Here is a 26,989-nt window from a genome sequence, read left to right as displayed (position 1 = left end):
AGTATATTGCAGCCACAGAGGCTTGCAAGGAGGCATTATGGCTATCTCGGTTAGTGGTTGATTTGGGCTATACAGGGGATATTCCATTGTTGCATTGTGACAGTCAGAGTGCTATCCAGTTGGCAAAGAACCCTGTCTTTCATGCAAAGACGAAGCATGTGGATGTGAAGTATCACTTCATCAGAGAGGTGATAGAGAACAAGCAAATTCAGCTTGTTAAGATTCATACGGATGACAACCCGGCTGATCTGTTGACGAAGAGTTTGCCTCCGGAGCGGTTTGCTCATTGCAGACACTTGATGGGCATTGGATGAGGCCAGTTTCAGCCTTGATATGGCCTTGTATATTATCATGTACATGCTGATTTTTTCTTTTCCTTTACTTAAGGGCACTTTGCCTTTAAGTGGGAGGTTGTTAGGGTAAAGGCGTTATGCCCACCCTTATAGTGTGTACAAGCCCATAAGTTATAGTACATTGTACACTTAGTACTTTTAATGTACTAAGTGCACTATGTGTACTAGTGCAATATACATGTGTGATAGGGGAGTCACACACTCATGCCTCATGAGTTGACTTATCCCCACAACTCTCTCTCTCTCTCTCTCCCTTGCTTCTCTGTGTATGTCTCCCATGAATGAACTCTAAACCCTAATTCAGTTTTCTCCCCATCAGAAGTTCCAAGATCGAGGTAGCCACGACACAGTTTGGCTAGACGAAGAGTTCTTTCAAGAGTACCCCCAGTTGTTGGCGGCCTACTTGGAAGCCATGACCCTGCCGCCAATCTAAGCAAGAAGAAATGTCACATGCACTCTACACTGTAGTGCATGGTGACAAGATGGCTCATCATAAATGCAACACTATACAGCAGTAGAACACTTTAGGATTTGATATTTATCGTACGTCATGACCCCATTGTAATCCTCAGTCCAAGGTATGTCAGGCACGAGCTACGTAGGTCATTCCTCAACCTTAGAGAGTCAGTCAATCAGTCAAAGTCCCTTAACCCACTTGGAGAGAATCATTCATGCATATAAAAGTCATAGAAGCCTTAGGATTTGCATCAGATCATGTCTACATTTTGCATATCATTCATCCAATATGCATATAGACCATCTAGATCACTGCACAACACTCAAAATATCATCCAGTATTTTTTTCACATTTTATAACATTTATCTCGTATTTTTAACCATATTATTATCAACATTATCTATTTTATGCAAGACATGATGCAGTGCTTTCAGCCAGCCGACAGTCATGAATGCATGTGCACATGTAATGGACGAAATCTCCTTTTCATGAAACTCGTACAAAAAAGTTCTTGTCGGACATAAAACTAGCGCGACAAAAATATAAAAATATGTCCTGGTCTTGCTATTGAGTGGCAGTCCCATAGGTAAGACGCCATCCTGGCCATACATGGGTGGCACCAACATGCTCCCGTCCATACAGCACGAAGCAGGTCACACAGAGGTGGCACGAAACTAATTCCCGTCCATGTGACGCAGCACCAAGGTGGTTCCAAACGTAGTGAACAATACGTTTAGTACGTTTGGAAAACATGCTGAAAAGATTCCAAACCTAGTGAACGTTACCTGCGATATATATATATATATATATATATATATATATATATATATATATATACAAAATTTATAGTTTACTTATAAAATTTTGAAATATGAAGTTTGAAGATTCACCAATGAACATTAAAGGACTTACTAATACTATACAACCTTTAGTTTCAATTTTGCGGTAGTGAGAGAAAGAGAGAGAGAGAGAGAGAGAGAGAGAGAGAGAGAGAGACTTGAGCGCCGCATAGAGATGCCCATAGGAGAGGATTTGAGCACCGCACAGAGGCTACCATACGCACGTAAGGAAAAGCGAAAAAAAAATGACGTTGACTTGCGTTCGTTTTTTTAACCTATAAAATCAAAAGTGCATGTTCACTACGTTTCCAAACGTTAGTGAACGTTCTAAATGTTTGGAATGTTTGGATTACAGCCAAACGTAATTTGGATGAAACTATGCGCAGCACTGGTCACACACGGGTGGCACTAATCTAGCTCCCGTCCATGTGACACCAAAAGACTGGCCCTTTCACACAAGACACTGACCTGGCCTCGTGTGAACATGGCACAAATCTGGCCGCTCTATGGAGTGACAGTCCCATAGAAGTAGCTCCAGAAATGGAGATGGACCAAATGGTGACATCCCCCCGGGCTTCTAAATAGTTGTCCTCAACTGAAAAGCCTCAAGATATGCCTCCAAAAGCTGAGAGTAGTCAACAGAATAATCCTCGTCTACCCACTTTGCATCAATTGGTAAATAATTTTTAAATTTCACAAGGTATCTCCTAGAAAGCTTCCCATGTGGTAACTTTCTGTCCTTGTGAGAAAAACAATCTGCTCTGGCTGAAGGATCTCCTCAAGCTCATCTTCCAGCGGATCTTCTGTGTGACAGACTCCTCTGGATCTGGCCCCACGTACTTCTACAAAAGACTCACATGAAAAGCATTGTGAATCTTCCAATGGTTGGGTAAAGCAAGCCTGAAGGACACTTCATTGATTTTGTCAATCACTTTGAAGGGTCCATAATATCGAGTAGAAAGTTTTGGATATGATCCCTCTCGACCTAGCCTCTTCCGAAGCCTAGCTTTCTCAAATTTTAGCAATACCCAATCACCTTCCTTGACTTGCATGTCCCTTCTATGCTTGTCAGCAGCCCTCTTATGCTTGTCTTATGACCTTGCAATGGTTGTCCCCACCTAAGCAAAGGCCACATCCAAGTCACGCACATACTCATCAACTGCAAAAATCTCATCCTTTGTACGAAGGATGGGTGGCAAGACCACTCTGCCATAAATAATTTCAAACGGGGCCTTTCCCGTGGAGGCATGAACTGTGTTGCTGTAGGCAAACTCTACAAGTGGAAGATACTTCTCCCACGCACTCTTTTGATCTGCCACATAACACTTCAACAAATCCAACATGGCTGAATTTGCAGCTTGGCTTTGGTCATCCGTTTGGGGGTGATAAGCTAATGAAAACTCGAGCTTAGTGCCCATGGTATCTATCACCAGCCTAGACATTTCCCAGTATGAAAGGGGTCTGGTGGACTCCAGGATGTCTAAATATTTGGAAAGTACAAGCTTTGGGAATGGGGGATTATCCTAGAATACAAAGGACCACACTCCTGAGAGTTGCTATTTTTGGCCCGACTCCGATGGAAATTCTATTCGCGTCATTACATCTGAAATTGAGCAGATACCAAGAGTTGGCAAAGTGCCTATGACAGAATGTCTACCAGTTGGGATATTTTTAGAGATAAAGTTTATGGAAGGACCCATCTCTTAGATTGCTATACCAGCATTTTTACTTGCTGTACCAGCCACCGTACCGGCGGTACCAGCCACTGTACCTATTGTACCAACCACTATACCGGTTGTACCAACCATTGTACCTATTGTACCAACTGAATGGAGAGTTGTACTTGCTGTACCAGCTCTATTGCACGAAGACCCGTGGTTTTTTTGGGGAAGAATCAGTACCCACACGGAGGTATATGGATTATATTGTTGGCTCGGCATTTCTACAGCCTATGTTCCGGCTTGGTTGCCTCGTGTTGGGCTGTGTTATGGCATTTGTATATGGATAATCCGGCATCTCTCGTGGAGAGAGTAAGGCCCTCAAAGCTTGTACATGATATTATTCTCCTTGGGTAATAAAATACTCCAGGGGGGAGGGGGGTCGGCCCATTCCGGCCTCTATGCGGTGTCACACGTGCAAGCTCCACTTTCAGCATTTGTGGATGTTTTGTCCAGCTTTTTATGTTTCATGCAAAGTGATGATGAATATATGTTAAGGCTATGGCCATCTTTAAGTGTTTTAATATGCATTGATGGTATCAACAAGTGTGTCAAAGACCCTAGTCCCCTGGGCACCGCCGTGAGTTTCATTGGTATCAGAGCATAGGCTTTCTTGGAAACGGAGGCTTCCTTCTATCAATAAGGAAGAGAAAAGATCTCAAGTGGGGACCACACTTACCATCATTGCTATTAAACATGGCCAGCCACTTCAAGGCTTATGAAGCAAGAGCATAAGCAGTAGACAGCTTGTTGATCTAAGGATTTATGAATTCACAAAATTTATCTTGGAAGTATGGAGTTGGCTTTATGTGCACACGTTTAGTAGTCTCTCCATATGGATATTGTGGATTATATTATCAAGCTTACAGGCAAGCTATATGAAGATATATCTCAGGATATCTTAAGGATATGGTGACGAGATATTTCTTTTGGCTTCATGATCAACCTGGCAAAGAAAAGCTAAGTGTACTTTGAGTTTGCAAAGTTGGTGCTTTTGCTATTTACTATGAAGTATTTTTTATGTTCTAACCCTTGTATAGCTATGCAAGGAGAAAGGTGTTGTTGTTTGCCTTGAGATGGTATCAGAGAAACATTGTTTATGGCTCACTTTAATGGGATGAATTCTTTTCATGGCTCCCTTTATTGGGATGGATTATATCTATGGAGATTTCTTTCTTGGACAAGATTTATATAGATATTGGGCTTCACAAGCAATTTCTACGGATGAATCTGTCCGAGTTTATAGAGAAGAAATCTTTGGATATCTCATGGATATGATGCTTTTACGGATAAAGTCCACCTCTACTCCAAGGGGTGTGGTTATTACGGAGTACGTGATAAGAGGTATGGTATACAGGTCTATGGATTCCTAGACTTCTTTTCTAGGGATTTGGATCTATCCTCAGGTTTATGGATTATTCTTTATAGCTCCCTTTATTTGGGATGCATTGGACTTATGAAACTCATGGTTCACATATCCTGTGTAGTGTTCTCTTGTCCTATGTGCTCTCTTGAAGATTGTTTCTACCATGTGTGGGTGGAACAATAGAGAGCAGATGGAAGGGAACATGGGCACTTCAGAAGGTAGTGTCGACACAACATACCGTGTGTAGTGTTCTCTTGTCCTACGTGCTCTCTTGAAGATTATTTCTACCATATCCGGGTGAAACAATAGAGAGCAGATGGAAGGGAACATGGACACTTGAGAGGGTAGTGTGAGTTGGTGGCCGAAATGCCTATAAACTATGTGTAGCAAAAATGCTTATGGAACACGAGGTTATCTATGCCTGCAAGTGATTATTTTATCTTGTTACTTGAGCCCACCTCTCATCCAAGGTGTGTGGTCAGAGTACCAACACAAAGTGCAAGTGGTAAAGTGGACATGAAGACTGGTTGGCACGGAACTTATATCTATGCCAAGGGTCATGTGGACCGATGCCTTATTAGCAGGAGACTTATTTTGTCTCGCCCATTTATTTGGGACATGGATTTATTTATCTTTATGCCATATTAGAATCAGTATCTCCCCATACAAAGGCCAAGAGATTCACTGTTCATCTCACCATGCATGTGGATTCACGTTAGGACAATTCAATGAACACTCCACTATACACGTGGATTAGTATTGCGATTGTGGAGTGAATGTTTCATTGTTTCCGAACCATGCTTGTTGATCAGAGTTGGGATTGTATGGGAGATCATTGAAACTGTTGGGATTGGGAGAAAGGATTGCCAGAACTATGGAGAACCAGCTTTTCTGTCACCATGGTTTGTGCTCCTGAATCGCACCAGTTTGTGTGCATAGCACTTGTTTCTGTGCGAGGCACTAGTATCTTGTGCATGGCACTTATTTAAGTGTCTTAGCACCTGGTTGGTGATTTTCATTGGCATATGATTATCTCGTTGATATTGGTGATTGAGACACAATTGGCTCTTGTGCCTGTGTCTAGCATATCTTCCACGGAATTCTCGCCCATTTATTTTGGGACATGATATTGATATTGGTATTATGAAGACTTATTTAGTCTCACCAATTTCTTTGGGACATGGATTCTTCCGTTGTATTGGATTTTTGAGACTGTCTCGTCTCGCCCGCTTGATGGGACATGATTATATCTTGAATATATGGCTTCAAGCTTAGAGTTGTGGACAACTTCTAAGAAGCTGGGAAGGATGTCACCAGCCTAGACATTTCCCAGTATAAAAGGGGTTTGGTGAACTCCAGGATGTCTAAATATTTGGAAAGTATAAGCTTTGGGAATGGGGGATTATCCTAGAATACAAAGGACCACACTCCTAAAATTTAGGAGAGTTGCTATTTTTAGCCCTACTCGGATGGAAATTCTATTCGCGTCATTACATCTAGAATTGAGCAGATACTCTCCCGTGGGGAGAGTAAGACCCTCAAAGCTTGTACATGATATTATTCTCCTTGGGTAATAAAATACTCCAAGGGGGGGTCGGCCCATTCCGGCCTCTATGCGGTGTCACACGTGCAAGCTCCACTTTCAGCATTTGTGAATGTTTTGTCCAGCTTTTATGTTTCATGTAAAGTGATGATGAATATATGTTAAGGCTGTGGCCATGTTTAAGTGTTTTAATAAGCATTGATGGTATCAACAAGTGTGTCAAAGACCCTAGTCCCCCGAGCACCGCCGCGAGTTACAGTATCAAATAAAGCCCTCCAAAAGAGGCTCGTAGTCCTGGGATCTCTATCCCCAATGATGGACTTTGGCATACCATGATACTTGAATATGTGAGCAACAAAAAGCTTCACCATATGATTAACTTTAGTGGTTTTCTTAATAAGCAAGAAGTGAGCTTGCTTGCTAAACCTGTCCATAATGGTCCAAATAGCATCATTCCCATGCTGGGATCTAGGCAAATCCATAATGAAGTCCATAGTAATGCTTTCCCATGGCTGCAAGGGAATAGGCAATGGCTGAAGCAAAACTAGAGGCTTTTGCCTGTCAAATTTCACCTTTTGGCAAGTAATACAAGCGCATACATATGCCTCAATGTCTTTACGCATGCTTGGCCAAAAGAAATATCTCTTAATCATGCGTGTAGTAGGCATGATACCTCTATGACCAGCATAAGGTGGAGCGTGACATTCCTCCATAACCTTTGCACGCATATCCTTCACCACACATAAGCAGTTATCCTTCATAAGATAAGCCTCTTTGATCACATAAGAGGCATGTGAGTGACCAGCCATCAAATCAGCCCATATATGGCAAAAATCAGCATCCAAATGATACAAATCTCGCATGGCAGATAAGTCCCCATGAGAGGCCACTAAAACTACCACATAAGGCCTCCTGGACAATGCATCTGCCACTGCATTTTTCTTTTCCGGAGTATGTACAATCTGAAAAATGAAACATGGAAAGAAAGTTTGTCATTCTCATCTGCTTCTCCAAGAGCTTTGTTTGAGAGAGAGAATATCTCAAGCTTTGATGATCTGTCTTGACTACAAATTTAGCCCCAAGAAGATAATGCGTCCATATCTTTAAGGCATGAATTACAGCCAAGAGCTCTTTTTCATAGATGTCCATATGAAGCTCGACATCATGCAATCGACGGCTCTCATATGCAACTACATGACCTTTTTGATTTAGGATAGCCCCTATACAATTCCCACATGCATCACATTCCACTGTGAATGGCTTTTGCAAGACGGGAACAATCAATACGGGTCCACATATGATAGCATTCTTGAGTTGCAAAAAGGTATCTTGCTCCTTTGAGGTCCATTTAAAAATGGCTTTCTTCTTCGTGAGATCATGTAAAGGCGTGACAATCATAGCAAAATGCCTTATAAAGCGCCTGGAATATGAACATAACCCCAAAAAGCTACGTACCTCATGTACATTTTGCAACTCTAGCCAATTCCGAATGGTTTCAATCTTGGCAGGATCCATTCTTTCACCATCCTTGGATACAATGTGGCCCAAATAGTGTATCTCTGTGATACAATGTGGCCCAAATAGTGTATCTCTGAAAGAAAGAACTCACTTTTCTTGGCATTAATGAAGAGTTTATGCTTCCGCAACTCTTCAAACACTGTAGCCAAATGAGTCGTATGCTCTTGCTCATTCTTGGAGAAAACCAAGATGTCATCAAAGAATACACCTGTGAATATTCGATGGGGTCGGAATATCCTATCCATCATAGGATTGAATGTGGCTGGGGCATTGGTGAGACCAAAAGGCATCATCAAAAACTCATACAATCCAAAAGCTGTCATGAATGCAGTTTTGTGGACATCCTTTGGCACCACTCATATCTGGTGATAACCACTCTTCAAATCTATATGACTGAAATAAGACGAGCCATCAAGCTGATCCAAAATGTCATCAATGCGTGGGATTGGAAATCTGTTCTTGATGGTGAGCTTATTTAGAGCTCTATAATCCACACACATGCGGAATGACCCATCTTTCTTTTGTACAAGAAGCACGGGAGAACAAAAAGGTAAGGAGCTTGGCTAAACCAAACCTTTTTCCAAAAGCTTATTAATCTGCTTCATAATCTCTTCTTGTTGTGTGCGGCACTCACACGATATGCATGTTTGTTAGGTGGAGAACTACTTGGCACAAGATCTATGCAATGATCGTCGGGCCTTTGAGGAGGTACTTCACTTGGCAATGCATCAGCAAAACAATCTTTGTATGCATTAACAAAATTCAGCCTATTCTGAGTCAAAACATCCACATTTTCATGACTTTGTTCAATGTTATCACGAACAAAAAAACCCGAAAAGACTCTTTTTCATTGCTTTATTAATCTGGATGTGAGATACAACTGGAATAGAATCCCCTTCCTTGCCAACATCAATAACATACATGCGGCCTTTATCCATAAAGCATATTCTGTTTGTCTTGTATTCTTTGCGGGGCTCAAGCCTATGATGCCATGGCTTGCCAGGCAATACATCACATTCATTAAGAGGTGCAACCAAGAAATGCTCATGATCAAGATAACCCTGAATATGTATGCGCAACTTCCTAATAAGTGCGGTAACCTGCACCTCTTTACCAACAAAGGCAGCTTCTGCTTCAATTTGAGGCCCCATGTTCTCAACCTCAATGCCCAAGGCGGCTGCCATCTCGGTAGAGATGAAGTTATCTGTTGCACAATCATCAAACATAAATAAAGCGGGTTGATTATTGATTTGACCCCATGCTTTGAATATCGTCCTCTCTTTACCATCATGCTTCGTGTTTCCCTACACATCGGGAACGGCATGCACATTTGCCTTGGGTTGCTTGTCCTCATGCTTTTGTTTGCGATTGGGACATTGCCTAAATATATGCTCTTTACTTCCACAAGAAAAGCATTTTCCCTCTTTTGCATATTGCTCCCTTTGCTCAGGAGGAGTCAAGCCAAATTTGTTCTTCTTTGGCCCATTATCCTTGGATGAGGTATTTTCAGCTTTACCTCCCTTCTGGGCTTCCCGAAAGCTCTTTTTAGGTGGCTGTCCACTTTTTTGTAGGTTTGGGACAGCCTTCTCTTTGCCCTTGGAACCACCTTGATCTTGCTTGATTTTAAGCACCAATTGCTCCGTAGCAAGAGCAGATGCTATAAGCTGCTGTAAAGTGTGTTTCGGGTGCAATTCGATGCCCGAACAGTAGGCAGGTTGCGACCCGGAATGAAACTTTATTTTCTTTTCATCTTCAGAGAGTTGCATGAAAGGAGTAACCTCGAGCAAAACTTTCCAAAATTTGCTCCCATACTCCTGCACACTCTCATTATCCTTTTGGTCAAGTCTATCCCACTTTTGGGTGAGTGTATGCTCTGCATTTAGAGGCAAGAATTGGGCATAAAATCTATCCTTGAACTCTTTCCAAGTGCAAATGGGGTCTTTGGTGGTCTTTTTAGTGATCCACCAATAGGTAGCTGTCCCCTTCAAAAACATCCTTGCATGATGGATTTTGGACTTCTCAATGAAGTCCTCTTCACTAAATGCAATATCAAACTGAGCCACAAACGCAAGCACCTTAGAGGCATCAAACTTCCCATGATAGGCATCAAACTTCACTGACTCGTCCCCTGCCTTGAACTCCTCCATCTTTTTGACATGAGGCTCAAGTTCTTGCCCTTTTCCAACGAGGCAGCTTTCTCTTCATGAGCTTCATGGGCAATCTTAGGTGTTTCACTAAGCAAAGTGACATGGGCCTTTGGTTCTCGTGGCCCCACTGCATGTGACCTCGCTAAAAGATGCCTTGTCTCGCCACGAGACAACTCAATAGGCAAGGTCTTTTGGCTTGCATGCCGACCACTGTCTCCATGATGTACATACTTGAAATCCATATGGCCTTCAGTATGCATGAATCTGTTTCCTCCTGTGCCATGAGGAGTGGATGCATGGCGAGAAGTGACCGATACTTCTTCTTTATGCAAATATAATCTCAACTTTTGAGAGGCTGGGTCTCCATGCTTCAAACGGGGTGGATTCTTGAACATAAGCTGTCCATCCTCTCCCTCTTTTAGGTCACCCTTTCGGATAAGATAAGAGAGTGTCAACTCTCTTGGCTTCTTGTCCACTTCTCGAGCACTCCAAAGTCTTGTCCACCATAGCATGAGCTTTCTCGGCTTCTATGACACTTTGTACACGGGGTCTTCATGCAAGAATTTCAACTCTTGCTCTTTTGCAAGCAAGAGCCTCTTCATGTGCTCCAACTCGGCCCTCAATGCATTGGGCTCTTTACCACGTGATGGCTGTCCCATCAATGCACTGTCATAGACTCTCTCAAGAAGCTTATGCCTTCCATGCAATGCATCGGAATCCCGTGAAGCACTTGATTGGCCCCTCGAATTTGGCACTTCCAATGGGTTGCCCTAGCTGTCCATTGAGTCAAGTGTTCGTACATGCTTCCGATCTCAAAACTTCGTGTCTCCTCTTAAGAAAGAGAGACGATTGGGCTCTGATACCAATGTGACCACTCCCTATAGGAGCCCTACAGATCGGAAGACAATATACACATATTTAAAACACTTAACTAAAGTTAACAATGGAAACAACATTAGCAAATACTGGAAATACCAAAATACACATGACGCCAACACTAGGGCCGGAAAGGGCCGACCCCCCCCTCTATACATTTGTATTTCTTGGAGTATTTATTTGTACAAGTGTCACCGGCCAAATAGGTTAGATTTCTCCACCAGGAAGTGAATAACTCAAACAAAATTGATTCAAGTCGATGAAGATGTGTTGGTCGAAGAAGTCTCAAATCACTCGCTTATTCCCACCTTCACTAGGTACAGACCTACCTTGCACTGGTCTTCCGGGACCGTGCACCAATAGGCACGCCTGTACTAACAGGTACACCGCGGAGGTTACATGGCCTGGTTCTTCCCAATAAGCTTTGCTTCCAAATTCCCTGGCGTGTCTAACCTTCACAGGCTCTCAAAGACTCTGAGGACGCGGTTAGCACCACCACACAGGAAAAAATACTAACCACACCATGTAGAACTTCCTGAGCATGGTTAGCATATACATGCTTTGTTCTTGCTCTACACAAAACTTAAAGAATTCTCTGAATTTAAATTAACAAATCTCAAATTTACACAAATGATAAGAAATCATGTGGGCACCTAGTACAACAAGTACAATTTGGTACAACATGTACTATTCAGCAAGTACAATCCAGATTCAACAGATACAATCCAGATTCAACACACGTGTGAAACTCAACAGCAAGTATAATCAGATCTCAGCAAGTATAATCAGATCTCAGCAAGTACAGTTCAGATTCAGCACACGTGTGGAATTCAGCAACAGGTACAAGCAGGTACAGTCCAACACGTACAGGCAAGTACAATCCACGTGGGCAGCAAGTACAGTTTGGTTTTCAGCACACGTGTGGGTTTTCAGGAGGTACAATCTATGTGGAAGCAAGCGATGGAGAAAAATGCATCAATTCAGTCCTTGAAGAGGTAGGCAATGGAGAGAATGAGGGAGAATAACAGGCGATGAGAAGAGAAGTGCAGTCAGCTTCCCCACGTGTGAATAATTACTATAATAATTCATGCAATAGTTTATCCAAAGGTTTTCAAAAGGGTACACAATATTAAAAGGGTATTTAAAATGCTCATGGGCACCCTAATGTGATAATGTCCAACCCCTAATTTAAATGTGTGAACACATGGACTATTAAATATTAAAGTTGGCCATAACTTATAAATTTTACATTTTAAAAAGAGAAAAATGATAATACTCACCACCTGTTCATACGCCACACCAACGAGTCAGCAAACAACATTCCACGGTACACTAGGAATGTCTCCGTCCAGTATACTGGCACGGCATAGCAGGCAAACACACACAAACAAGTCATGCAAAAACAAATTTATGCATGCAGTCATAAATGCATGTGCACATGTAATGGACGAAATCTCCCTTTCATGAAACTTGTACAAAAAGTTCTTATTGGGCACAAAACTGGCGCGACAAAAATATAAAAATATGTCCTGGTCTTCTTATGGAGTGACAGTCCCATAGGTAAGACGCCATCCTGGCCATACATGGGTAGCACCAATAGGCTCCCGTCCATACAACACGAAGCAGGTCACACACGGGTGGCACGAAACTGGTTCCTATCCATGTGCGTCCATGTGACACAGCACTGGTCACACACGAGTGGGGCACTAATCTAGCTGTCGTCCATGTGACACCAAAAGACTGGCCCTTTCACATGGGACACTGGCCTGGCCCCATGTAAACATGGCACAAATCTAGCCGCTCTATGGAGTGACAGTCCCATAGAAGTGGCTCCAGAAATGGAGATGGACCAAATGGTGACATTCTCGGTACGAGCCAAGTATGCACGTGCTGCATCTCTCGGTTGCATGTGCAACTCTTGAGCAATCATTGCCATTGCATGATCCATATAAGATTCAGCTTTCTTGGCTTTCAAACGGTCATGTACCAATGGATCCTCGCAGCGGTAGAGATTCAACTCTTCTTGTTGTGCATGGAGAAGAGCCTGCATACGAGTAAGTTCAGCCCTCAAGACTATGGACTCTTCTTCCTGCATCTTCTCTTTGCCACGGGATAGCTCTCCCACAAATTCATGTTCCCTATTGTGCACCACATGAGTTTGCTCATCCTGTAAAGCATTGGAGGCATGCATTTCATTGTCCCTGTCTCTTGTGTTAGCATCTCCAACATTCACTGTATGGCTGTCCCTAGTGTTCTAAGTGTAGAGATAGCTAGTGTTCACATTGATCGTCTTTCACGATAGAAGTGAAAGAGAACCATATACTTTGATACCAATGAAACTTGGTTGAACACAATGCTAATGAATATACTTAAATACACTAAGATTTGATGGACACATACTCAATACAAGAAGTAATTTGCTGAATTGACAAGAGGCACACAATGAGCCGGAACGGCCGGCCCCTCCCTCAAATAAAGTACAGTGATCTTGGGAGAATCAAGTACATAGTGTCATAGGCATTTCTGACCAGATTTCCATACCAATGCATATGAATACAGTATTGCAAACAAGTGTTTGTCGGTGTAGACTTGCAACTCACACTACCCTCTCCAGTGTCTATGTTCCCTACCATCTGCTCTCTATTGTTCCACCAACACATGGTAGCAACGATCTGCAAGAGAGCACCTAGGACAAGAGAACACTACACAGGGTATGTGATCTTATAATCCGGTTCCTCCCTCCTGCTACTTGCTTCCATATTTAAGCATAAAAGCTTATCAATTGCAAGAAGAGTCGATGACAACGGAAGTCTTCGCGATGGAAGTGCTTGGACTATTGAAATCTTCGATTTGTCGCAATTCTTCGCGAGTCTTCAAGAGGATGAAGGGAACCCTGGGAAAGCCTCCCCTATCGTTCAACTAGAGAAAGTAGGGCTGAAATTAGGGTTTTAGGTAAAAAAGCTAGAAATTACAGCAAGAAAGAGAACTGTTTTGCTGAATTTCAGTCATTGGGAGTGTATAGGAGAGTGATTAGCATCCAAAAACACTCTTGGAAGCTTGGGAAAGACCTTAGCAAGTGTCACCAGCCTGGATATTTCCCAGTATGAAAGGGGTCTGGTGGACTCCAGGATGTCTAAATATTTGGAAAGTACAAGCTTTGGGAATGGGAGATTATCCTAGAATACAAAGGACCACACTCCTAAAATTTGGGAGTTTTGCTATTTTTGGGCTGACTCCGATGGAAATTCTATTCGCATCATTACATCTCGAATTGAGTAGATACCAAGAGTTGGCAAAGTGCCTATGAACAGAATGTCTACCAGTTGGTAGAGAGAAAGTTTATGGAAGGACCCATCTCTTAGATTGGAACATGTGGCAAGAAAGTGGACCAAAGTGAGACAAGTGGCCTGACACTTGTTAGAAAGTGGATCAAAGTGAGACAAGTGGCCTCACACTTGTCATTGTAGCCTTCTCTTGCCATTTTAGATCAAAGTGAGACAAGTGGCCTCACACTTGTCACTTCAGCTATTGTGTGGCTCTCCACTTGTCATTGTAACCTTCTCTTGCCATTTTAGCTCATGGGAGGCCCAAATCTATAAATTGGAGCCCTCTCTCTTCATTAATAGAGGCTCTCTTGCTGCACACTAGCCTCTACCACCATTACAGGCTGCCCTAATGATGGCTACTCTCTTTCTCCCTCTCTTGAAGGCTGCCCATGAAGAATACCGGCAGTTGGGGACTACTTTGGAGGCTTCCATCGTGAAGAAATACTGAAGGCAAGGGTATTTAATCATTTATTATGATTTCTAGCCATTGTACTTGTTGTACCAACCCTTGTACCTACTATACCAACCACTGTAATGGCTGTATCAGTCCTTATACTTGTTGTACCTACTGTACCAACCATTGTACCGACTGTACCAGCTTTCGTACTTGACGTACCAACCATTGTACCTATTGTACCAATCATTGTACCTAATGTACCAACATTTGTACCTGCTGTACCAACCACTGTATCAGCTCTACCAACCACTGTACCTACTGTACCGGCTGAATGGAGAGTTATACTTGTTGTACCAACTCTATTGCATGAAGACCCGTGGTTTTTGGGAAAGAATCAATACCCACACGGAGGTATATGGATTATATTGTTGGTTCAACATTTCTACACCTGTGTTCGGACTTGGTTGCCTCATGTTGGGCTGTGTTATGGCATTTGTATATGGATAATCCGGCATCTCCCGTGGGGCGAGTAAGGCCCTCAAAGCTTGTACATGATATTATTCTCCTTGGGTAATAAAATACTCCAAGGGGGGGATCGGCCCATTCCAGCCTCTATGCGGTGTCACACGTGCAAGCTCCATTTTCAGCATTTGTGGATGTTTTGTCCAGCTTTTATGTTTCATGCACAGTGATGATGGATATATGTTAAGGCTATGGCCATGTTTAAATGTTTTAATATGCATTGATGGTATCAACAAGTGTGTCAAAGGCCCTAGTCCCCCGGGCATCGCGAGTTTCATTGGTATCAGAGCATAGGCTTTCTTGGAAGCGGATGCTTCCTTCTATCAATAAGAAAGAGAAAAGATCTCAAGTGGGGACCACACTTACCATCATTGCTGTTAAGCATGGCCAGCCGCTTCATAGCTTATGAAGCAAGAGCATGAACAATAGACAACTTGTTGATCTAAGGAATTATGAATTCACATAATTTATCTTGGAAGTATGGAGTTGGCTTTATGTGCACACGTTTACCACTCTTTCCATATGGATATTGTGGATTATATTATCAAGCTTATAGGCAAGCTATATGGAGATATATCTCGGGATATCTTAAGGATATGGTGAGGAGATATTTCTTTTGGCTTCATGACCAACCTGGCAAAGAAAAGCAAGTATACTTTGAGTTTGCAAAGTTGGTGCTTTTGCTATTTACTATGAAGTATTTTTGATGTTCACTAACCCTTGTATAGCCATGCAAGGAGAAAGGTGGTGTTGTTTGCCTTGAAATGGTTTCAGGGAAACATTGTTTATGGCTCCCTTTATTGGGATGGATTATATCTATGGAGATTTCTTTCTTGGACGAGATTTATATAGATATTGGGCTTCACAAGCAATTTCTATGGACGAATCTGTCCGACTTTATAGAGAGTAAATCTTTGGATATCTCATGGATATGATGCTTTAATGGCTAATCCCAAGTTTTTATGGCTAAAACTCTTCTTAATGAATTGCTAATGCATGTGGTTTAACCCCTTGGCCTCATGGATTGTGGAAACACATCAATTTCAATATTCTGCATATTGGCTGTCCCAAAACAATGAATTTATTCCAAATGATTGCCCTTGATTAACCTTGTTGATCATGCCCTCATCACATGAATCCTCAAATGTAAAGCATTTGAAGCCCAAGAAAAAGGAAAAGAAGTCAAAAACAACAAAACCCTCAACAAAAAGGACATGGTACTATCATCTTGCAAGAGGTCAGGGGTTTTCAATGTTTTTGTCCTCCAATATGCATCTCTATGGTGATGGGAGTCTTTAGTTTCTAGCCTCTTGCATCTCAACTTTGTGTAAGAGTTTAGACACTGTCTTTTAGTCTCTAGTGCCAAGCGGTAAGACCTACCCAATCATAATGGCTAGTAATAAAGTAGATAAGTTTGAAGGGTATAGCTTTCATACATAGCAGACAAAGATTAAATTTACTCTCTTGAGAAAAGGGCTATGGGGTATAACAAATGAGAAAGAAAAATGCCAAACAGCAGATGGAAAGGACTCATCCAATGAGGCTTGGAATACCCTAGATTTTCTTTTTGGAGCACAGTCAAAGAACTCTAAAATCAACCTCCTAATCAAATTTTTCAAGCTAAAATTGAGTTCAAGGGAGTCATTTCCGACCCGTCTGAACTACATGAAAAGTATTTTGGGATCAAGAAGACTATTGAAGAAGATGTAATCATAGTGGTCAACTTTTGTGGAAAACCAAGGCACAAAGAAAAAGACTGTTTCTATAGAAACAAATCTCAAAAAGCTCTACTTGCAGGAACAGCTCACAGCTCAAGCGAAGACATAAACGACAACAAAAAGGAAGGACCCTCACTGGAGGACTTCATCGAAGATGATTGGGCTTTTTAGACCATTTAGGATCTGCCCACTTGTGGTCACCCCTCTATCCTAAGCGAAATGTAAACATAACTAGTATCCTAGCATCTGTCATCGACTTCTAGCATTGTAAACCACCATGAGCAAGACCTACGAGCACTTGGATGGTCATCATAACTAGAGTTGTAAACAGTAACTAGATCTAGCATTGTCATCTTAGTAGCCATGGATATTTTGTTGAGAAGGGTGTTGGAAACAATACACCAAATCAACCATGTGACATTGGGAATTAGGACATATGGTTCATTATTCCACTTAACCTTAGAACTTTTTGGTAGACTATGGTTTATGACATACATTAGAATATATGGAGCATATTCTAGGTGCCTAGAGCAAGTGGGAGGAGATCTCCTTTGCACTCCAATCTAGGTTTTTGGGTGCTCTCTTCTAGATATAATTAGGGTTTTGCTTAGGGGTTAATCATAACCTAATCCATTGTACTCCAGCCTATATAAGAGGCTCTCATCTAATGCAAGGTAACATCACCTCCATTATCCCATCTCTTGTGTCATTATGCTGCCCATTTAGTTAATGATGTGATTAGCATTAATCTTCATCTTATCTAGTTTGTTTTATGCAATTATCATGAGTATGATCATGGTGTCTCTCCATCCACCCTGATTTCTACACATAAATCATGGATGCATGTAAATGCATTAGAGGATTTTTCCTAGAGAATGACGTGTTTTTGTGTTTGGCCTGCTTGGATGTGTAAAGGGATAGGTAGTGCCAGGGACGCCTGCTACTGCATGCTGCCTATCCCCAGTAGAGTGTTCTTGTTTGTTGATGAAGTTATGGCATTTTACAAGGTTCAAAACATGTAAAAAGAGACCTTATAGGGGACATTTTTATGTGGACCCATTTATAAGCCTTTGAGTTCACACTCATTTTAATGTGGTTGGACACTATTGAGATTGGGTATCACAAGTAACATATTATTTGGCAACAAGACTCGTGGAATGGTGTAATAAAATAGTAACCGCCAGATGTAACCCCAAGAGAGAAACTTACATCTATTCATGGGCTTTCCTAAAATTCAACCTTTTGATATTAATAAAAAGTTGATCGACCAAGTCTCTTTCACGGAGATCAACACACAGCTAGTTGTTGCGAAAACTCTCCTAATGGGGATTTGTGGGCGATGCCCTTTGTCGTTTTCGTATACCATTTCTTTATTTTCAATCGCCAGGAAAGTAGTAGAAGCTGTCGCAACTGTCCGTACTGTACTTGATGTATCATACCTACTAAAAACTGTACCGGCTATATTCGATCCAGTTGTGCCACGCACCAGCCGCTAAGGATGAAATCTGTACCTGTTGTATGTACTACACGTGTTTGTGTTTTGCTTGCTGTTCCAGTCTGAATGGTACCTGCTGTACATGTTGGACTTGTTGTGCATTGACGTCCGATACCTGCCATACAAACTGTACCAACAGTACCAATACAAGGCTGTAGATAATTGCAATGCTCAAAATCCCCAAATTTATGAGCACCAATGGGCTGATTTATGTGTCAATTGCACATAATTCACAAAAGCCCAAAAATCTATGTACCAATGAGTTTTAATTTTGCGATCAAGCACTGATCCCCAAATTTCTCTATGTCCTGTAGCTGCAATTGTGCAATTAAGCACAAATTTTAAAAATTCCTTTTCTTTGTGTCCTACACTCTAATGTTACCCTGCACTGCTACCTTCTGCAATAAAGCAAGCGTGACACAAAGTGGTGGAGTCCTCGGCACTAGCACCGCCCCCTTTGGAGGCTGAAACGGGCGGCAGAGCTGAGAACAGGCGGCATTGGAGAACAGACGGAAATTCGAGCGACGGTCGAAACTGCAAAACGGATGGAAGGTGAGCTGGCGACGAAAGTGCAGCTCGAAGGGAGGCGACTTCAGCTCTGCCAGTGTTAGGTTAGGGTTGCACACAAACGGAGGCACACAAAGAAACACAACAGCAAGCACTCTCAAGAGAGACAGATGGTGATTGATGCTCACACAAAGAAGATGGCCTAGAATGTGTGCAGCAAGAGAGTTGACTCCACAATATCAAAATACAATAAATGTGGTGTCCTTTCACACCTAATATCCAAGGGGGAAAATGAAACGAGACCCAAGCAGGGGTCACCCCTTCCTGGACTCACCTCTCCAGTTAGCACTCTATTATACACTCTTAAAAGACAATAGCACAAGACAAAATAGCAAAAAGTAATTAACAACTCTGAGCATAGATAGATGACACCACACTGAAGAGGTGAGTCCAGGAAGGGGTGACCCCTGCTTGGGTCTCGTTTCAGTGGTATCAGAGCTCGGATCTTCCTTTTTCTACATTGGGAGACGATCCAAAGGCTTCCTGACCACTCTCCATTAGTGACTTTACTCTTATTATGGCTAGCCAAGCAAGTAGCAGGGAAGTGCCAAATTCAAAGGGGCACTCCAGTGGAACACAAGCAAGTGGACGGATGCCTTATGCCCGTGATCATGTATGGTTGGGACAGCCGTCCCGTGGCAAGGAGAAAATGCAGGAGCAAGAGCAAGAGCCAAGTGCCATGAATGCAGAAATTCAGCGTATGCGAGAGCTTCTCCATGCCAGGGAGATGGAATTGGCCAGCCTACGTGAGGACCCACACATTCAACAAGTGCTAGATGCAAAGAAAAAGGAGGCAACCGTCTTTCAAGACTTTGAAGCTTTGGCTCGTGGATCAGGGCTGAAACCTCGTGAGCTAGCTCTTTCATTCTTAGTGGATAAGGGTGATGTATTGCAGGGCCAGGATGGGGAGCTTGTTATAAAGAGATCTCCATTGGTGGACATGCCTGGGATAGCCTCTCCAAAGCTGAAATCTGCTGTCCACAAAGAGGAGCCTTCCATTACATCCCGACGTGATTCTACCTTACATGGGAGGCATAGCCATGCCTATGAAGGTAATATTACTTCTAGAGATGATCGTTACAAGCCTCATTCTTCATCATTGCAGGTTTCTCATGGGCTTAGAGAGCACCGACATCCCCGTACTACTACTTTACCTGTTGAACTCTCCCATGAAGAGCCATTTCTTCATGCTCCCATCTCCACATCCTCTCCGGATTATGCTTATGCTGCAAGAGATAGTGGTGGGGCTACACACATGCATGCAGGTACAGCACATGCTTCACGTCCACGTATGCCACCTAAGTATGCAGGAGCATCTATGGATGCCAGGGCTGATCCACATGAACGTGGAATCAAGAGGACGCATGGGGATTATGAGCATCATGTTCATAAGCAAAAGGAATTCAAAGCCGGGGACAAATCCGTCAAGTTCGAGACATATCATGGTGAGTTTGATGCTTCCAAGGTTATGTCATTTGTTTCCCAATTTGACATTGCTTTTAGTGATGAGGATTTTTCAGAAAAGTCCAAGGTGAGGCATGCCAGCATGTTCTTGAAGGGCACGGCCGCTCATTGGTGGCTTGCAGAAAAGCTCTCAGGCACTCCCGTGGACACTTGGGCTGAATTTAAAACTAGATTCTATGTCAAATTCTTACCCCCTAATGCCAAGAAGAACATCCGCAAGAAGTGGGATTGGGTTAAGCAGAATGAAGGTTAATGTGCATATGGTGCCCGATGTACAAGGGGGGACAGCCCATGATGCTTTGGATAGGATGGTATGCAAGGCATGGGGACAGCTCAAAGATCAACCCGCATTATTTATGTTTGATGATTGTGCCACGGACAACTTCATATCATTGGAAATGGCTACAGCATTGGGCATTAGTGTGGATGACATGGGACCGGAGATTGAGGCCGGAAGTGCATTTGTTGGCAAGCAAGTCAAGGTCACACCCCTTATTGGCAAGCTTCGCATGCATATTCAGGGATATTTGGACCATGAGAACTTCCTCATTGCACCATTAAATGGGTGTGATGTATTGCTTGGAAAGCCTTGGCACTCCCGTCTTGATCCTCGCAAGGCTTACAAGACCAACCGGATCACATTTATGCATAGCGGCAAAGAGCATGTTATTGATGCCGGTGTGGAAGGGAATTCTATCCCTATTGTATCCCACATACAAATAAATAAAGCCATGAGAAAGGGTCTTTGCTCGTACATGATTTTTGTTCGTGATAGAGTAGACCATGTTGATCATTCTCTTGATTCTCTCACATGTGATAGGCTGGAATTTTTGAAACAATATGAAGATTGCTTTACAGATTCACTTCCAGGGGAGCTACCACCACCACGGCCGGAGGATCATCTTATAGACCTTGTGCCTGGCAGTTCTCCACCAAATAGGCCGGCATACCGTGTGAGTGCAGCAACATTGTTAAAGGATAATCTCCGTTCATGTACTTGCACAATACTTGACATTTCCGGGCACAAACAGGCCCACCGGAAAGTCAATTCCAGGTACACACACAGTGTACAATCCACCCGTCCCTGGCACTACGAATCACGCCGTGCCAGTCCTAGCGGTGGTAATCCAGAAACATACACCGTGTGCAATCCACCCGTCCCTGGCACTACGAATCACGCCGTGCCAGTCCTAGCGATGGAGCACCACTACGGAGTATGCTCATCCAGAGCCCAAAGCTCACACAAGAAGATAAGAGGACCATTAGATAGCTCAATGGTGACAGAAAACCCAAAGGGAGAAAAGTGCCCTTGGTTAGCCCATGTTCACATGTGGCACCACTCATACCATATGTGGCATAACTCAGTGTGTCACCAGCCTGGACATTTCCCAGTATGAAAGGGGTCTGGTGGACTCTAGGATGTCTAAATATTTGGAAAGTACAAGCTTTGGGAATGGGAGATTATCCTAGAATACAAAGGACCACACTCCTAAAATTTAAGAGAGTTCCTATTTTTGGGCCGACTCCGATGGAAATTCTGTTCGCGTCATTACATCTCATCTTGAGCAAATACCAAGAGTTGGCAAAGTGTCTATGGCAGAATGTCTACCAGTTGGGATATTTTTAGAGATAAAGTTTATGGAAGGACCCATCTCTTAGATTGGGACATGTGGCAAGAAAGTGGACCAAAGTGAGACAAGTGGCCTGACACTTGTTAGAAAGTGGATCAAAGTGAGACAAGTGGCCTCACACTTGTCACTTCAGCTATTGTGTGGCTCTCCACTTGTCATTGTAGCCTTCTCTTGCCATTTTAGCTCATGGGAGGCCCAAATCTATAAATTGGAGCCCTCTCTCTGCATTAATAGAGGCTCTCTTGCTGCACACTAGCCTCTGCCACCGTTACAGGCTGTCCTAATGATGGCTACTCTCTTTCTCTCTCTTGAAGGCTGCCCATGAAGAATACCGACTGTTGGGGACTGTTTTGGAGGCTTCCATCACAAAGAAATACTGAAGGCAAGGGTATTTAATCATTTATTATGATTTCCAGCCACTGTACCAGCTGTACCAATACTCCAAGGGGAGGGGAGGGTCGGCCCATTCCGGCCTCTATGCGGTGCCACACGTGCAAGCTCCATTTTCAGCATTTGTGGATGTTTTGTCCAGCTTTATGTTTTATGCAAAGTGATGATGCATATGTGTTAAGACTGTGGCCATGTTTAAATGTTTTAATATGCATTGATGGTATCAACAAGTGTGTCAAAGGCCCCAGTCCCGCGGGCACCGCCGTGAGTTACACATAGCATATATTATACTTGCTGTTCGATAGTAACAAAACCAACCGTACTTGTTGCTGTTTATTTCTTGTATATGTTGTTCGTATTGGCATACTTACAAGCTTTCGTACAATCGAACAAATGCAGCACAACAGTAGTAGGACTTCTGTACAACAGGTACAGTCGCAGCTGGTGCAGATACGACAGAAACAAGTACATGTATTGGTATAACAAATATGATTGTAGTACAGTAGCTGGCGGGGGACAAAACATTTGCACAAGACTTTGTGATTGCTTGGCATTGCACTCCGGTGCGTTTGGGATTTTGCTTGCAGGTGCTTTTTACAGCATATTTCGTTGCACGTGTTTGCATATCTCTTGGTTAAGAGATTTTCAACAAATGGCTAGAAATACAACCGATATATTCGGGGTTTTGTCCCAAGAGGACAAATTGGATGGCAACAATTACTCCCTCTAGAGTTTCATGGTCCGAAATCTTCTTGTGGCCAAAGGATTATGGGGTCGTGCGTCAGGAGAAGATGTACGCCCTATTGACATAGCACCTAACACGCCTGGCGTGGTTCTCAACAAGCTGCAGTACCTACTCCTCCCTCGCAAGAGCAGAAGAGATGGGATACTCGCGATGCCAAGCGATGGCTTTGATTGCTTTGTTAGTAAAGCGATCAATCATACTACATATGCGGTCTTGCAGGACCTCTCAGCGAGCTTGGGATGTACTTGAAACCATGTATCAAGCAAAGAATGAGGCCAGGGTTGCATTTCTCAAGAAAGAGCTTGAGAACTTGGACATGAATGATGGTGATAGTATGGCTGATCATCTTACGAAGATCCAGGATCTTCGAGAGCAGTTGCTCAATATTGATGAGATCATTTCCGAAACGGAGATGGTTTCCAAGACACTATCATCTTTGCCAAAAACCTACTTGAACTTCCACACATCGCTCACTCTCTCTATGCGCCGAAACCCGGAACCAATCTTGTTTGAAGAGTTGGTTGTTTTGTTACTCTACAGGAGGAGCACAATCGGAAGAGCAAATCTTCCCGCATGCGTGGCAGTGATGGGGCTTTTGTTGCCCAAGGGAAAAGCTAAACACAATTTTCACCGAAAGGCTAATTTGGGACAGCCTTCACAAAAGGGTAAAAATGATGCAGGCAAGCCCAAGAAAAAGGACAAATGTCACCACTGTAAGAAGCCAAGTCATTCCTTGCATGAGTGCAGCAAAAGGCTTGCAAAGGAGAAGAAAAAGGAAAGCGGCATGCTTATAGATTCTTCTTCATCACCTACAGGGAAAGATGATGCATCAGTAAATCTTGTGCAGGATGAGTGGACTTTTCTTACTTGTAGTTATGATACATCATTGCAGCATATGTCTCTCAGTGTCAATGAAAGACAACACATGGTACTTTGACAGTGGTGCTTCCAAACACATTACCTCACGGAGAGATTTGTTTAAGAAGCTTATGGCTGCCCCTGAGAGCAAGCGGGTAACGTGTGCAAACAATTCTTCGTATCCAATTCAAGGTGTTGGTGAGGTGATCCTCACAACAGCAGATGGTGCAGACTTATGTCTTCCGGATGTATTGTATGTGAAGGATTAAGAAGAACTTGTTGTCTGTCTCCTCTTTTACTAAAAGAGGATATGCAATGAACTTTGAGGCAACAGATGCACAATGAAAGACCGTGAAGATGGCTATGCATTGGTCACTTCCGACACATTGTACCATGGGTTATATCAACTTGACAGGTTTGACAGGAGAGAGCATGATGCTCATGTGGTTACCACTCTTATACCTGCCATGCATGAGGCAAAATTGTGGCATGCCAAGTTTGGGCATGTGAATTATGGCAGTTTGATGCTATTGCAAAGACATAAAATGGTACAAGATATGCCTCATGTAGAGCTGCCACCAAAACATGTATGTGAAGGGTGCATATTGCATAAGATGCACGGAAATGCATTCCCGAAAGATGGATCAACAAGGGCTGTCCACAAATTACAGCCTGTGCACAGTGATGTGTGTGGTCCTATGCAGACACCATCTATTGGAAAACATCTATACTTTGTAACTTTTATCATGACTACTCCAAAATTGCTTGGTTGTATCCCTTTAAGGCAAAATCTAATGTATTTGCATGTTTTCAGCATTTTGTGGCACAAGCTGAAAATCAATCAGGTTGCAACGTGCAGACCCTCCGTACAAATAGAGGGAGAAAATACATGTCCATTGCTTTCAAAGCATTTATGGCAAAAAAAGACATAAAGCATCAATGCACAATGCCATATTCTCCTCAGCAAAATGGTGTTGCTGAGAGAAAGAATAGATCTTTGATGGAAATGGCTAGATGCATGATTGCCTCACAAATTCTGGATGGAGACAATAATGTGTGCTAGACGTGTTGAATAGATGCCCCACCAAAGCATTGAAAACCATTACGCCATATGAGACCTGGCACGAAAGAAAACCTAAAGTTGACCACTTTAGAGTTTTTGGATGTATAGCTTATGCACATTTACCTCACCAGTTGAAAGGTAAGCTTGATGACAGTACAGCTAAGTGCATATTTGTGGGTTACAACAGCGACAGTAAAGGGTACCGTCTCTTTAATCCTTCCACACAAAGGATTTTGGACAGCAAAGATGTATTTGAAATTTAGACCAGCCATTGACTGAATTTTTTGAACAGCCACCTTCAGGTCCACTTAACATGTTTGAAGGACTTCTCCCGTTGGGAATTGATGGCACAACAAATCAACCATCAACTTTGCCTAATGGACAGCATTTGGCTGCTCAAAATCAGCCCATGAATGAGCTCATTACACCTCAAAATGTGGAGGAGGCAGTGGAGCAAGAGCGGACAGCAACAGAAGAGGCTAGAGTTGTGCATCGTTGGCTGCTCCATACTTTATAGGAGAGCAAACTTTCGACTCCACTTGGTAGCAAGACTCGGGTTGGTTCACGTAATGCAAGAGAACAGGTAGATGTTGCTTGCATGAGTACACTTTGTGATGCAAATGAGCCCGATTCATTTGAAGAGGCTCACGAGGATGAGCATTGATCCAGTCCCGAAAAAGTTTCTCGGACGCCTAGAATCCCAACATGTGTTTCTTACAATCTATGGGTTTGAACCCCATTGTAAAAAAAATTAATAACCTACATGGGAAATCCTCCCAATTTTCCAAACCTTAGACATTGTATAACAAATAGTGAAAGTAAACAACTTTGCTTAGATCATTCTCGTTTTGTTGGAGAAAAGATTTGTAATTTTTTAATACGGCTATAGGAAATGCAAGTGTAATCATATATAAGTGTAGTTTGTCCTCTATTATCACCTTCTAGAATACTAGAAAAATAAATAATTTTGCAGGCCCATAAAAACAAGGCTTGGCACTCCGGATGGTCAAATTCATTGTGTAGTGACACTACGGGACCAAGTAGTATCACTCATGGGCAATTTTAAGATATTATTTTAGCCAAACACTTAGGGCTGGTGCCTTCATATTGGTAATTTTTTCTCAGTGCTATGCTTGCACTCACAGTCAAATATGACTACAAATGGTACAATGTGCAATATAATACCTCCATGCTGCACTGTGCAAGAAAAACTCACCAGTTCATAACGATTTCCATCCAGTTCAAAAGCTTGGTAGTATCTTTTCTCCAGTTTGCCCCTTCCTACACGCTTGATGACTTCTCCCAAAGGTTTGGGCTCAACTGCCAACTCATCATCACTGCCGCCGCGGCCGCCGCCATCCTTACCAGCCGCAGCCTTCTCGTCCTCCTCCTCTTCTGAATCCGAAAGCTGTGCTAACTTCCTCTTTCCCATGGACTGTCTACAACGTTATCCTAATTATATACCTAACCGTGTAACCCTACCTTTGTACTGAAATGTAACACAAGACTGCAACCCCAGACTGGCGGCAAAACCTGAAAAAAAAAAAGATCATACTTGAAACCCTAATTCTTGGTTGGATAGAAGAAAAAAAGCGGACCAAATGAAAAAAAAATTGCAAAGAGAGGAAACTTACCATGCACAGTTCGAACAAATTGCGGGCCTTAAAGAATGCACCGCATTATATAAGGTTAGCGTCCGGTGTCCAGAATTTAAGAGGGCTGTGTTATCTCAAATTATAATATAAATTTTACATTCTCTAGGAGGAGGTCTTGTATTCTAATCTACGTAGGGGGTATTGTGTTCCAATCTACCTTGCTTGGGCAAGATAGATGTAATTTCGTACCATTTTTTTTTGAAAACAACCTTCATACTTTCTTTGAAAATTATTTTCTTCCAATTTACTACACAGAAGAGAAAAAGTGTCACCATACAAATTTTGATTTTTAAAAAATCCTATAGAGGAGAAATATGTTCAAAAAAATATATGATTATTGA

At 42.6% G+C, this 26,989-nt stretch overlaps 1 protein-coding gene across 2 annotated transcripts in view; it reads right to left on the bottom strand.

Annotated features, from left to right (window-relative positions):
• Positions 1-26,763, bottom strand: part of LOC147629291 (ASI1-immunoprecipitated protein 3-like) — a 49,650-nt gene extending 22,887 nt beyond the window's left edge. The window contains exons 1-2 of one of the 2 annotated variants that reach the window (XM_086812556.1): positions 26,628-26,763; positions 26,210-26,526 (exon numbers count right to left, since the gene is read on the bottom strand). In XM_086812556.1, the coding sequence (XP_086668682.1) occupies positions 26,210-26,425 (216 nt within the window). In that variant the 5' untranslated portion in view covers positions 26,426-26,526; positions 26,628-26,763. Of the gene's footprint in view, positions 1-26,209; positions 26,528-26,627 lie in introns of those variants that run through there. The other variant, XM_086812555.1, reaches the window with a different exon arrangement.
• Positions 26,764-26,989: the final 226 nt, after the last annotated feature.

This window comes from Cibotium barometz, chromosome 18 (assembly GCF_041138505.1).
Source record: "Cibotium barometz isolate CiBa-2024 chromosome 18, ASM4113850v1, whole genome shotgun sequence".
In the NCBI taxonomy this organism is placed as follows: Eukaryota; Viridiplantae; Streptophyta; class Polypodiopsida; order Cyatheales; family Cibotiaceae; genus Cibotium; species Cibotium barometz.
This window is presented reverse-complemented; position numbering and strand designations above follow the sequence as displayed.